The sequence below is a fragment of the Stegostoma tigrinum genome, chromosome 30, assembly GCF_030684315.1.
Source record: "Stegostoma tigrinum isolate sSteTig4 chromosome 30, sSteTig4.hap1, whole genome shotgun sequence".
NCBI lineage: Eukaryota > Metazoa > Chordata > Chondrichthyes > Orectolobiformes > Stegostomatidae > Stegostoma > Stegostoma tigrinum.
This window is the reverse complement of record NC_081383.1, coordinates 11,189,180-11,203,428: the sequence shown is the minus strand read 5'-3', so window position 1 is coordinate 11,203,428 and position 14,249 is coordinate 11,189,180. Positions and strand designations below refer to the sequence as shown.

The window sequence follows — 14,249 nt, the reverse complement described above, 5'->3', positions numbered from 1 at the left end:
TCTTTTTTATTTACCCACTGATTGTAAGCATTGTTGGGATTGATTGCCAATTCCTAACTGCCCTGGAGAAGGGGACGGTGCGCTGACCTCTTCAATAACCACAGTCAATAGGTGCACCCACAAAGTTTAGGTCATCAGCCCAGACTAAAGCATCGGTGTAATAGAGAGAGTAAAGTTTTAGTTGGTACACTCTGTTAGAACATCCAGTTGCAGATGCACTTCTCAAAGGTGAAGCCATTGATCAAAGCTTGTTTGATGAAAGCAAGTGCTGCGTTGATCCCAGTAACCCTCCCACCTCCCCCCCACCCCCCGCCAAACGGTGGGAGTGAGGGACTGGTGCGGGGTGGCAGGGATGTTGGACAGCTACACGATATGAGAAAAGATAAATTGTCAAGGTGGTAAAACCTAGAACTGGAAAAACAGGATTTGGATAAAATCACAGGGCAGGTAAAATGAGATTACTTTTAAAATAAGGCCTTGATTTAAATACTGGTTAGATTTAGGACAATAATACTAATGCTGTTTGCCAGATCACTGCCAGGTATTGCAGAGCTGCACGCCCAGCGCATTTTGTGGAATTGCTGCAAATTAAATCGAGCAGCAGACGTTTTCACCTCTGATATAGCCCTGAAATGTGTCCTGTATCACATTGCAGACGAGTGCAGATAACATCTTGTACCGTACTTGAAGCTAGACAGAAATTGCACCAAATTTTGGGTTTCTCTTGTTTTTAACACAGCCTTTCCCCCTGCAAGACTTGCATTAAAGACTGACTTGCATTTATATAGCACCATTCATGATGCCAAGATATCCCAAGTCACTGTACACTGCCAATGAAGTATTTTTCCTATTGATTATTATACTATCAGAAAACAGACAGACAATTTTCACTGCATCAAAGTCCCAGAAGCAGCAATGTGAAAACGGCCAGGATTTTAGGTGCAGTTGACAGATAAATATAAGCCCAACACAAGAGAGAATTTCTCTGTTCGAAAAAAGTGCCATTGAACGTTTTGCATAGATCTGAAAAGGCAGAAGAGAACCTGGATTTACACTTCATCTGAAAGGCAGAACGCCCAGTTATGTTGCACTCTCTCAGTACTGCACTGGAGAATCAGCCAAGCTTTTACAGTCAAGGCACTGAATGGGGCTTGACCTACCTATAACCTTTTGGCTCTGATATCAGATAACCCTTCGGGGTGGACTTCAGCAAGTCTGAAACTAACTTATTTTGATATTTGTCCCACTCATTCAATTTGGAGGAAGGAATGTTATGATGGAGAAACCTTTCATTCTTTTTAAATAGCAAGCAAACACAGAATGCTGGAGAAACTCAGCAGGTCTGTGGAGAGAAACTGAGTTAACATTACACATCTATTGTTTCTCTTCTTCAGAAACGAATACTTCTATCAGATGGATTTCCCATCATTACATTGCATATGATGATTTCAATCCTACCTTTCAGCTGGTCCAGGATTTCAATTCTTCCAGTCGATGCTAAGTTGCAAGCTTCTTGCTCCAGCTTGGTCTGGAGTTGCTTTAACATTTCCTGCAGTAGGTAATTGAGGGTAATCAGTACACCTATCATACTGGTACAAAAGGTGGGACATACACAGAAAAATTGGACAGGCAGAAGATCTTTTCCAAAAGAGGATCCTGTCGTATCCAAACTGCTCGAGGGTGTGACTTTTAATTTCGTTTTCCTCTCAGTCTCTGCCAAATTTGCCAACGCCAAATGCACCATCCATCCTGTTTGTTTATAGTACCCAGCGCTGGAACGGAGGCATTTATTGGAGGCACTGTAAAAGCAACAATCAGCTGTGCATTAAATCTGTTTAGGAGATCTCCTCAGCCTCATTGGTGAAAGTTCTGTTTGGTAAATGTCTGATTTAGGTCACTTTCATCACCCTTAATACCATGCCCTCTGGCTGCGTACAAAATCAGTGTTGCCATAAAGGATGTGCCCTTGTAATTGTAAATGTTCTCCTATCGATCCTGTGATCCTTTACCTTTTTTCCGCCTACATTCCCATTTAAATATGCTATACACCATTATAACTGCAACAAATCAATACTAAACACATCCTGTTCTGCAGAGGCAATGCGTGATGCTGTGAGAACTCTTGTTACCTTCCAGGCTGAAATAATGAACAGGCCTTTACTCTTGGCAGCGTCCAAAAGGAAGTGGATGTGCTTAGTTCCTGCTTAATAACATTGCTGCTACATAGGGATCAGCATTACACAGCCTTTTACTTTCAAATGCACTGCCTCTTAACTCCAAAGATTAAGCCAAATATTATTTAGAGCAGGGATTGAGACTGCAATGTTAATGAGAAAAAAAATCAAAGACAGCATTAAAGCGGCCACAGGCTGGATTTCAGCACCTTCCTAGGCTTCATTAGTTCTTCAGATCATTGCAAAGTGCTCAGAAGAAGATGCTGCTCCAGTTGGTGATTAAAAAGCTGCTTGCTGTATCTAGCTCCTGTGTGAATTCCATCGATCACTTTGAAAGCGCTATGCTGTCTGTGCTGGTATTACCCAGGATAGACACAGTAACTAGTCTATAGTCTAATTCCACAGCAATGCCACAGTACATCCAATGTTCACTCCCAGCAATAACTGCTCTGGAAAGGATTATTGCACATGACATCAACTTCCAAACGCATATGCACCAGCTGCATCCTGCCGTTTTATGTTTTAATTGGAAGGGGAAATCACATCAAAGCACGGCTAAATGTGGAGTTTCCAGGTTGCTACACATTTTGGCTTGCATGTGCTGTTCTGCAGATGGACTGTGTTGAGCGTGATTAAATCAGAGAATCAAGTTGCTTTAGGTTTGCTGTTTCGGAACAAGATGCAGCTGCACATAGCCCTATATCCTGCTCGGTTCCAAACACTACATCAAAACCAGCAGGCAATGGATCTTCTGAGATTGGGGCTCTGTACCTCTCAAAAGCACCGCCCAGGAAAGATTTAAAATGCAATTTCAGAAGTCTGATGCAGTACATCAATAAAACACCAGAATCAATGCATCAAAGTGACATCACCTGACAGTGAAACAGTTCTCAGAAAGCAACACCAGGATAGCATTATTGATAGCTACAACAGAGAAGGTAATCCCGCCAGCTAGCTCCATGTCTCTCTTAAAGACCATTCAGCTGATTCCACAATCCTGCCTTTTCTCAGTGTTTGCTTCCCTGCTGGTGCTTTTTCAATGATCTTTTGAAAACCACAATTGAATCTACGTCCACCACCCTCTCAGGCAGTGCATTCCAAATCAACAATACTTTCATGGGTTAAGGACATGGTCAGACTTCGGTGCTCATCCTCAGCAGTCCTGGTGGTCTTGAGATGCAGGTATTAGAGTGTAGGGATAGTTACAATGCTGTTAGTAACGGAGTTCCAGGATTCTGAACCAGGAACAGCAATATATTGGAAGTTGGCGTGGTGTGTGACTGGTAGGGAACCTGTAGTGTTCCCAAGCACGTGCTGCCCTTATCTTTCTATGCAGTGGAGGCTGCAGATATGGAAAGTGGTGTCAGAAAAGCTTTGGTGATTTACTGCAGTGCAACTTGTAAGATGGTCCAGAGTGCTGCCATTCTTCATGGATTTTAAAGGGAATCAGTGTTTGTGGGCATGCTTCCAATCGAGCCATCTGTTTGGTCCTGGATGACATCACGCCTCTTGGAGCTGCACCCAGGTAAGTGAAGTATAGTCTATTCCATTCCTAGTTTGTGTCTTGTTGATGGTGGACAGAGACGTGGGAGACAAGGCGCGAGTTATTTGCCATAGAATTCCTAAGCTCTGGCCTACTCCAGTATTTACAGTATTTGTACACCTGGTCCAGTTCAGTTCTGGTCAGTGGTAAGACCAGAATGTTAACAACAGTGGATTGTGTGATGGTCATTGACTGTCAAAGGGCAATGATTTAGATTCTCTCTTATTGGAGATTGTCATTGCCTATTACCTGAGTGGTGCTGACGCAGCGTAAAAATGTTTTCTCTTCACGTTGCCTTTGGTTCTGATGTTGTCACCTTAAATCAGCGTCCATGGCCCTTTGACAATGGGAACAGTTTCTCCCAATCTCCTTTGTTTGACCCCCTCATTACCACGTACTCCTCTGTCAGATCTCTTCTTTTCAGGTGGCAAGGGCAATTAAACCTGCTACTTGTTTATGTTTGTCTTTTGGGGAATTTGAATCTAACTCAGAAAGTAGGAAACACTTGGGATTGGGCAGAAGATTAGTATGACAACACATTGAAGCAAAACTAGACCATTCAGCCCATCCAGTTTCTCCACCATTCAATAAGATCATGGCTGATCTGATAATCCTCAACTCCACTTTCCTGCCTCTTTCCATAGCCCTTAATTCTTGTATTAATTAAAAATCTGTCTGTCTTAGGCTTGAACATACGTAAGGATTTTTTTATAGTCCTCTGCAGTCAAGAATTCCTCAGATACACTAAGGTCTGAGAGAAGGGATTTCTTCTCATCTCTGTATTATGTGACCCCTTACTCTGAGAATACGCTCACCGGTCCTTGGCTCTATCACAAGGGGAAACAACTTCTCTGCAATAATCCCACAAAGTCCCCTGTGAATTTTGCATTCTTCAATAAGGTTTTCTCCCATTTTCTAAACTCCATGTATAGGACCAACTTACTCATCTTTGCCTCATGAGGAAAGTCCTCCATACTCAGGATCAATCCTGCTTGTTATCTCATGTAAGAATTCTAATAATTTTGTCAGATGTGATTTCCCCTTTGTGAAAGCAATCTGATTTTGTTTGGTCAGAGTACGGTCATACTCTGCTACTATACTCTTTATACTAGACTCAAACATTTTCTCAATAACAGATGTTACGCTAACTGTTTCTCCATGCATTTCTGAATAAGGGTGTTACATTGGCAGTTTTTCAATCCTCTAGAGCTTTTCCAGAATCTGAGGATTCTGGGAAGATTACTGTCAGTGCATTCGCTATCTCTGTAGCTACTTACTGTAATATCCTAGGATGCATTCCATCAGGTTCAGCGTACTAATCAGCTTTTAGCCACATTATGTTCCCACTCCAGTGAGATTTATTGTATTTATTTAGTATTTTTGGAATGTCATTAGTGTCTTCAGCCATGAGGTTTGATGGAAAGCGTTTCATTACAGAATCCCTACAGTATGGAAGCAGGCCATTCAGCTCAACAAGTCCACACTGACCCTCCGAAGAGACCCACCAGTACCCCTCCACAACCCTATCCCTATAACCCTACATTTCCCATAGCCAATCCACCTAGCCTGCACATTCCTGCACACCACAGGCAATTGAGCATGGCCAATCCACCTAACCTGCCCAATTTTGAATTGTGAGAGGAAACCAGAGCATTCAGAAGTAATCCACACAGACACAGGGAGAATGTGCAAACTCCACACACACAGTCGCCTGAAGCTGGAATCGAACCTGAGTCTGTGGCGCTGTGAGGTAGCAGTGCTAACCTCCGAACCACTGTGCTGCCCTCCTCTGCCATTTCCTGGTTTCCTATTATTTCCCAACATTATTTCTCCAGCCACATTCCCTAATGGGCCTATGTTCATTCTGGCCTCTCTCCCTCTTCTTTTTTTAATACCCCACCCAATGAGCTCAATAGGGGAGTAGAATTGGGTGTGGTGGAAAGCCATTTCTTTTTCCCCAGAATACTGCCAGAGTTTTAATCAGCATATTAGAATAAAGTTACCCACTGCTGTGTTAGCTTGGTTAATATTTTGTCTGTGCGATCAAGTATTAATTGCTTGCATGATAGATAAGGAGAATTTTGTCATCAAAAACACTTTGTAGGATTTCCATTCAAACGCTAAGTCGGTGCTGCATCGCAAATTCTAACATATGCAAACTGCAGGTACCAACATTCTGAAATGGAGTTTGTCAGTCAAAACAAAACAAAGCTCTTTCTAGAGGTCAAGACATTAGACAGATTGCATTTACATAGCAGCTTTAATATAAAAATGTACCATGGTGTCTCACACCAAGAATACACAGAGGAATGGATGATAGGCTCCAGAGAGCAAGACTATGAAGGGAGACCAAATATATGATGAAAATTATGAGTTGTGCATGTGTTTTTCATAAATGGAAAGAGAATTGAAGAGGTGGCTACATTTCGACAGGAAACAGCATAAAACAGGGCTACTGTGGAATCTAATGAAAACTCATTTATGAATTCTAATATTCCCACCCAAATCTCTCCAGTTTAGTAGTTAGTGTAGTTTGGGGTTTGGAATATACGAATATGAGAAACAGAAGCATGAGTAAGCCATTTGGTCTATTAAGCCGCTCTGCCTTTCAATAGAATCATCATTGATTCTCTAGCTCAATCCCACTTTCTTGCCTATCTCCAAATCTTCTCATTGCTCCAGTGCACAAAACTCTGTCACTCTGTGCCTTGGGGTAGAGACTTTGAAGAGTCACAGCACTTCAAACGAAGAGATGCCTCCTTAGCTTAGTCCTAAATGGCTGACACTTTAGTACAACATTGTGACCCCTAGTTCTGGAATTCTCAGCCAGGAAAAGTATCCCTCCGGCATCTGCAATCAAAAGTGTTGCATGTTTCACCTAAGATCACCTCACATTCTTTCAGAATCCAGGGAATACATTCCCTGTCCATTCAACCTCCTCAAAGGACAATCTTTTGATTGCAGGCATCAGTCTTGAGAACCTTTGTTGTATTTTCTCCAAGGCTGATACATCTGCTGTTAAAACACAAATGGTGGGGTTCAAGCTGGATTGTGTAAATGAGAAGACCCCCTATCTCTACTTAGTTTTAACCACTGAAATCAAAATTTAACTAACAATTTACCTCTTTTGGGAGCCACGGGACCCCCGTGCTATACTTGCATTCACATTATAGCAGCAAACATCCACTCCCACCACCAACGCTCAGTAGCAGAAGAGTGTACTATCTACAAGATGCACTGCAGACATTCACCGAAGATTCTCAGACAGCATCTCCCAAACCCGAAACGTCAGCTTCTGTGCTCCTGAGACGCTGCTTGGCCTGCTGTGTTCATCCAGCTCCACACTTTGCTATCTTCCAAACCCACGGCCACTTTCATCTAGGACAAGGGCTGCAGGTCCATGGAAATTTCACAACCTTCAAGTTCCCTTCCAAGCAACCCACCATCCTGACCTGGAAATATATTGCCATTCCGTCACTATCTCTGGGTCAAAATCCTGGAATTCCTTCTCTAAGGGCATTGTGGGTCAACCCACAGCAGGTGAACTGCAACGGTTCAAGAAGGCAGCTCACCACCAACTTCTCAAGGGCAACTAGGGATGGGCAATAAGTGCTGGCCCAGCTGATGATGTCCACATCCCACAAATGAATAATAAAAATGAATTGAATTAAATTAAAACCAAAAGACTGCCACTGTGTATTCCTCCTTAGAAACAGAGACCGATCAAACTGTATACTGTATAAGATTGTTTAGTTGTTAACTGGTCAGTCTGTTTAAGATTATAATTCTATGCACCCCAACTCTCTTTGAAGCACCAGCAGCTCCGTGCTGTTAAAATAGAGACCAATAGAGTGGGAGTAGAGGACAAAGATAGGGATGCAACAGCACAGTCCTTTTTCCCTAACCCACACACCTCATGAGAAGGGCTCCATTCTATAAAGTTGCTCTGAATGAGACCTTGCAGCTAAAAAAAATGTTGTTGCAATATATTTCCCTTCAGCAGAAGGCATGTTTCACCAAGTTCATAAATCATGGGCGTCAAGGTATAACCTTGCGGAAATGGGGGTCCCAATCTTAGCCAGTAGTAATTTTACACCTATATTTCCCTAACCAGCAATCCTTACAGACTGTCAACGTGACATGCCAATTTAATGCCAGCCAATATAGAGTCATTAATGCTTTTATACTGCAGACCTGTGTGCCCTAAGAACTTGCAGTCCTTAAACCTCACTACTTCGCTTCACACACTATCCCTATAATATCTTGCTATTATTTTTACAATAGATTTGATCATAGGGGTAAAAAAAATTCCAAGGGTTTCGATTGCATTTCTTAAGTGGAAGGAGGCACAGATTTTTTTAACCATTTTACTGACTTGCATGATATATTAATTACTGCTGTGCACTGACAGGTCATTCCTGCAGCTAACATCAACACCTACGGCAGTTTAACTCGGCCATGGGAACTACAGAGGGCCCAGTCCTAGCAGCTTTGTGGATCCTCACAGTGTCCTTTGTGCCATATGCAGAGGCCAGTAGACCAAACTCTTTAAGTAAATGGTTAACATGTTCCAGTTTGAGCCACAGAAGGAACCATTTCTGCTTCCTCTCTGTAGCACAGCTGGCTCATCATTTATTGAAGTGACACTTGGTGCTAGTAGAAGCAGTATTTTCTGCTGATTCATGTTGAAGTGCTCCAGCCAAAGGCAGGGGAGCTATTAATAATGGTTAGGTCCATCTCACTGCAGCTTAATAAACAAAATGCAATTTTGTTACTGCTTCATTTCCTCATTTGTCATGTTTTCTCCTTCAACATTGAGTTTGGTTGGCATATTCCAGTAATTTCCATGCCCATAAGAGTCCACTCTTTATTTTAAAGAGGGTGTGCATGATAGGTTTACTGGTATAATAACTGGACTCCAAGGTCTGGATTTCAAGGAGAAATTACTCAAACGAAACTTCATGTTTGCTTCCTTTGCAGGAGTGCTGCAAGTTTGGCAAAAGATTACTGAAAAGGTGCGGCAGAGTCAATCATAATGGCATCCTGAGGGCATGAAATCCATCTCAAAGAAAGGTAGTCAGCAATATCTGCTGCATTCCGTCATCCAAATCATTTCTTAATGATGTTACATTAATGTTAAACACTAATGTAGCTCTTATCAATGCAAATTCAGAGTCAGAAAAAGAACCAACAAAATCTTTTGATATAACAAAGTATGGAGCTGGATGAACACAGCAGGCCAAGCAGCATCTTAGGAGCACAAAAGCTGACGTTTCGGGCCTAGACCCTTCATCAGAGACCCTTCAGCAACAAAATCTTTTATTCAGATGTACCCTGTGGTCTAAAAATTATTAATATTTCACAGATGCTCATTCTGCAATCCATGTTTATATTAGAGTGGGAAAAAGACCAACTATCAAGACTATAAAGTCAACAGGATCCACTTCCTTAACATTCTACAGACTGGTTGACTTAACACTTCATTCAACAATTGGATGGTGGAGTGTGGGATCGAGCATCTCAACCCATGCTGCTGAACAGACAGAAGTACAGCTCAGTAATGCAGAAGTGTGGTGTTATATCCTGTCCATCCCACATTCCTTTCAAATGTGGCTGGTTGGGTGGAATGATGAAAACATTCTTTACATCTACTAATTAAATGTAGTGAAATGTGGGAAGGGAAATCTTTGCGAACAAATAATTGATCCCTTCACTTTCTTCTTTTAGCCAGTATCTTCCTTCCCTGTCTTCCTGGAAACAGTGGTGTAGAATTTAAGGTGTGCCCAAGAGGCACCAGATACGATCCCTGCCCTTGAATGGTGAGAGCGCCAATACTGAGCCTCATTGGAAATGAATAGGTGAGTTGTACAGAGCAGCTGGGAATCAGCGGTGAAGACAAGTTCTAAGGAAGGGTGATTAGACCCAAAACATTAACTCTGCTTTCTTTCCACAATGGCTGCTGAGTTTCTCTAGCGCTTTCTGTTTTTGTTTAAGATCAGACCATTGCTGGTTTCCTAGATTGAGGCCGTAGGTCAATGAGGAAGTTGAGGAAGCAAACAGGCATCAAGCTGGATGGAGGCAATTGGTACCTGGGAAGGGGAATTAGTGCCCATGTGAGGAATAAGCGTAAGGGAGGTGGGGCACAGGCATTGTTCTTGGGGGGAGGAGGTTAATATGACAGTTTGAGGGAGGTGCATTTGTTGATCAGAGTGAGGCAGTGGAGGGAAGACCAAAGGGACTGGTGGAAGATTAGTGAATGACAAACTATGATTGGGCAGGGAGACCAATGGAATTAGTGAGCGCAGCTCATTACTTTAGAATGAGTTTGAGAGGAGCAACCCTACTCCATAAATCTGTTAACATTTTGGGGGAGTGTGGTAAGTCTTTGTGCCATTTTGTGCTTTGTCCCAGTTTGCGAACTCAATACATGACAAGTGATGCTTAGATAAATCACACGGCAGGACGTCAAACTGAGTGTGCCCTCTTGGCAGGTGGTATAAAATCCTTTTAAATAAGATCAAGGACCGTTTATTTAACATCTAGTACACTGCCATCTGCATCAAACAATAGCAATTATTTTTTGGTCATTTACCTTATGGATGCCTGTGGGACTCTGCTGTGAGCAGACCTACTGCTGTTGTTGTGATGTGGCTTTGGGACATTTTGATGTGCTTTATCAATGTCAAATCTTTCTTTCATGATGAGTTAACAGAAGCTCATGGTTAAGTTATAATTTGTGCCTGCTTACCCAATACACTGATTTTTGTGGTTCACTGGTAGTGTTCCTACCTCTAACCCAGGAGCCTCAGGTTCATATCCCACCTGCTCCAGAGGTATGTAATAACATCTCTGGTTGATTAGAACATACCTACAACTGTGCTTTCCATAACGAGGAAACATTGCTTGGAATGCTTTGATTATTTTACTATTTTAGTTTAATTTTGCTACCTTTGATAGTAAGTTGTCTTTAAGATCAGCTTGGCTGGGACCACACCTTCACCCCTGAATTTTAGTGGAGCATCTCTCAAAAGAAATTCACCAACAATGAATGAAGAGCACATTTCATTAGGCCATGTTGGTGTGCCAATGGAGCAACTAGACACATTGGGCAGAATTTCTGAGCTGAGAACAAGGGTGGGGCTGAGGTTTGGTGTGTGTTGGACTTAAATTGGACGAGTTAGTTGATGCACTAATACGCAGCTCCACTGTTAGACTGCAGACTGCAGTAATTCAAGACCCACTACAAATTAGTGATGGGCAATACGTGTTAGCTGCTATCCCAAGAATAAACATAAGGAAAAATACTGCTTCTTCTAAATTATTGTTGTTTTGCCAGTGCACTGCTTGGATGACAGGCAAATTAGAACATTAGTTGTCATAGACCTGGTCTGGCACATTACTGTGGAGGTGTCATTCTCAATTTGAGCATGAGTTGATAGGGGGATTGATCTCAAATCTGAATATTGCAAGATCAGAATCATTTCACTATAGGTTTCTCACATCTCTGAGACTCGGCTCAATTACATTGGCCCAAAGATGAAGGTGAATAATGCAAGAATGTTTCATAGTGTCACCTTCTTGCCTCATTTGCAACAAAACAGCCTTCATTATTACGTACATGCATTTCCTGTTTTCCACTCCCATCCCTCGAGATATTTGAAATGGCAAAAAACAGAAAACTGCTTTCTTCCCCCCAGAGTAACCATCAAAGTGTATGACATAAACCTAAAGGGGATTATGAGCGAAAACCAGTCTGCTTGGTTCCCATAGCTCAGAGAATTAATCTCTTAGCGGCGCAGTATCCTGTGAACAGAGCAGTAAATCTTTGATCCCTGAAACATTTACTGTTGTGTGCTAGAAAGAGTACAGGGATCCATGACAACGAGCAGACATCACAAAGCCTGAGCTGCTAATTCATCTGCAGCATCCTGAAACCAAAAAGCAAAATTCCCACATAAATAATCAAAGCAATGACTGAACTGTTGTAACAGAATAGTTGTAAACTTCATTTGTTTCAGTGATTGGCCTCCAACAAAACCATTAGTGATCCTCCAATGTTGTCTTATTATCAGACTGATTACCCAACATGCAAACATTGTCTGATTAAGTGTTAGGAAGGCTGAAACCATTGTTTTCAGTCTTTGCTACCAAACTGTTCTGTTCCTGATCAATCCCTCTTCTAGCAACACTTTGAGTTTATAGCAGACATATTTTTGACCTTGGTGCCTTATTTTACCCATAGATGAGCTCCCAACCACATACACTGCTAAGGGATGTGACCGACCAATACTGTCATCCCCAATTTCACCAAACAATTTGCATTAATCTATCATCTGCAAACAGTAAAATGTCTGAAGACATTTCATAGGAGATTTCATAGGAACTTTATCAGACAAAGTTGACACCATACCAGGGAAGGAGGTGATGTAGTGTTAACATCACAGATTATTAATCTAGAACACCAGGCTACGATTCCTCGCACATAGGCTTGAATCCCACAAGGGCAAATGGTGAAATCGGAATTCAAATAAAAGTGGGCCTAAGTAACATGATTGAGCCCATCTGATTCATGAATGACCCTTACGGAATACCATAGCAATGTGATTGGTTCTTCAGTGCCCTCTGGAAAATTAAGGATGGGAATCAATGCTGGTTTACGGGATGTCCACATTCTTGTAAGTGGATATAAAAATTAAGACATTAAGACAAATCACCAAAAGGATACAGTCACTGTGTAACTTTTTAAAGAGCATCTCAAAGCAAGAAGCAGAGGTGGAGGAAGGGCTATCCAGAGGTTGGAACCTACTCAGCTCGAAGCATAGCTGCCAACACATACAGATTCCATTTAAGACTAAGTTGTTTCCTGCCCCAAATGGCTAATGATGTCATCATAATGTCACGTGATGGGGCTCTTAAAGTGACAACATGCCACACATACAGAAATACATAACATTGGTGTTGTCTAATTCTTAACGCCTCTGAACAGGGAACAGTGTCTCCCCATATATCTGGACTCCAAACCCAGTTTGGCTGCACGTCCTGTTTTTGTGAGTATATTCTATGTAATCCTATGTTGTATACTTATGCAATTAATATGTTTTGCATAGTGAGGTGAGGAATGTTTTGATTTGTTTAACATCAGGCATCATGCATCAACACAAAGTCTCTCCCAGATCAGATGTATAATTATAACACTATATTGAAGTAAGCTTGGGGATATTGGATGTCCTAATTGACATCTCACACAATTGGTTGGGAATCGTATGTCAATCCCTTCCACTCCTGAACATACTGGAGGGAAGTTTTTCTAGTTCAGGAGTGGAAGGGATTGACATACGATTCCCAACCAATTGTGTGAGATGTCAATTAGGACATCCAATATCCCCAAGCTTACTTCAATATAGTGGTATAATTATACATCTGATCTGGGAGAGACTTTGTGTTGATGCATGATGCTTGATGTTAAACAAATCAAAACATTCCTCACCTCACTGCCAAAGGCTGTAGTTTTCTCACTGCTTGCTGGGAGCCTGACACTAGTGCTCTCCCACAATTCAGTGGGCCTGTCTGCCAAGTTCCCCACTGCAATGAGCTACACAGCATTCAGCTCAAGGATTTCAAAATCAAACACTCCCACAAAAGAACCATTCTCACAGACAGCATAGTTTGGAAATGCTATTATAATAATGTGGCCTTGATTCTGCACATTAAACAAAGGGAGATTCTCACTAGGAGGTGGTTTCACAGGATGGTTTATGTACTGTGATCCAAAAGCCAGTCCCACGCTTCCTTGCAGAATCTTATTGAGTGAGAAATTCATGTTGATGATGTTGGTTCCATTTTTCATTTTAAAGAAGGCACTAAACCATTTACACTAACCAGCCACAAATTGCCAGTTTGTCTGAAGCCATTAGATACAAAATAAGTTGCATTTATGCAGCTAGCTCAGGAAATGACAAAACATTTTGCACCTAAGAAGTACATATGAGGTTGAGCCACTGTCACATTTTAAGAAATGTGGCAGCCATTTGCTAGTTCCCAAAGCAACAGGCTAACAGACTAAGCACTTTGTCTTCTGGAAATTCAGTAATAATTCTATTGCCAAGGTGAGGCAGAAACTGAGCTTATGGGACTGCTGCTTCTCTCCATTGCAAGTAAAAACCTGGTCATCAGGTGTGAGGTACTATCGGCATTACTGCATGTAGCACAGGTCTGGCCCACTGTCAGAGCCAGCTCCAGGTACAGTCACCCGAGTCACCTTCCAGTTCACCTGGAGGTCTAAGATGAATCGTGTTTGCAGGGACACCTTGTACAAAGCTCTGGATTAGGTGAGGAAGGATGAACCCAATGCTGTCCTTATCCTGATGACCACCTTTGTAAGAGGCTGCATCAAGCTGTGTGTAGACCTTCAGTAGACAAAAACCAAGCATTACTATGTATTGAGGTTCTACCTGTCTACAGTGTTGAGATGGATGGGCCTGCCCTCGTTGCTGCAGAATGCTCCAAGTCATTGGATTGCTCAGTATCACCCA

General features: G+C 42.0%; 1 protein-coding gene across 3 annotated transcripts in view; it reads right to left on the bottom strand.

Moving 5' to 3' along the window:
* Nucleotides 1-14,249, bottom strand: part of apc2 (APC regulator of WNT signaling pathway 2) — a 206,655-nt gene that overhangs the window by 107,679 nt on the left and 84,727 nt on the right. For 2 of the 3 annotated variants that reach the window (XM_048560209.2, XM_059638527.1), the window contains exon 3: nt 1,459-1,549. In XM_048560209.2, coding sequence (XP_048416166.2) covers nt 1,459-1,549 — 91 coding nt within the window. Of the gene's footprint in view, nt 1-1,458; nt 1,550-2,129; nt 2,244-14,249 lie in introns of those variants that run through there. The other variant, XM_048560210.2, reaches the window with a different exon arrangement.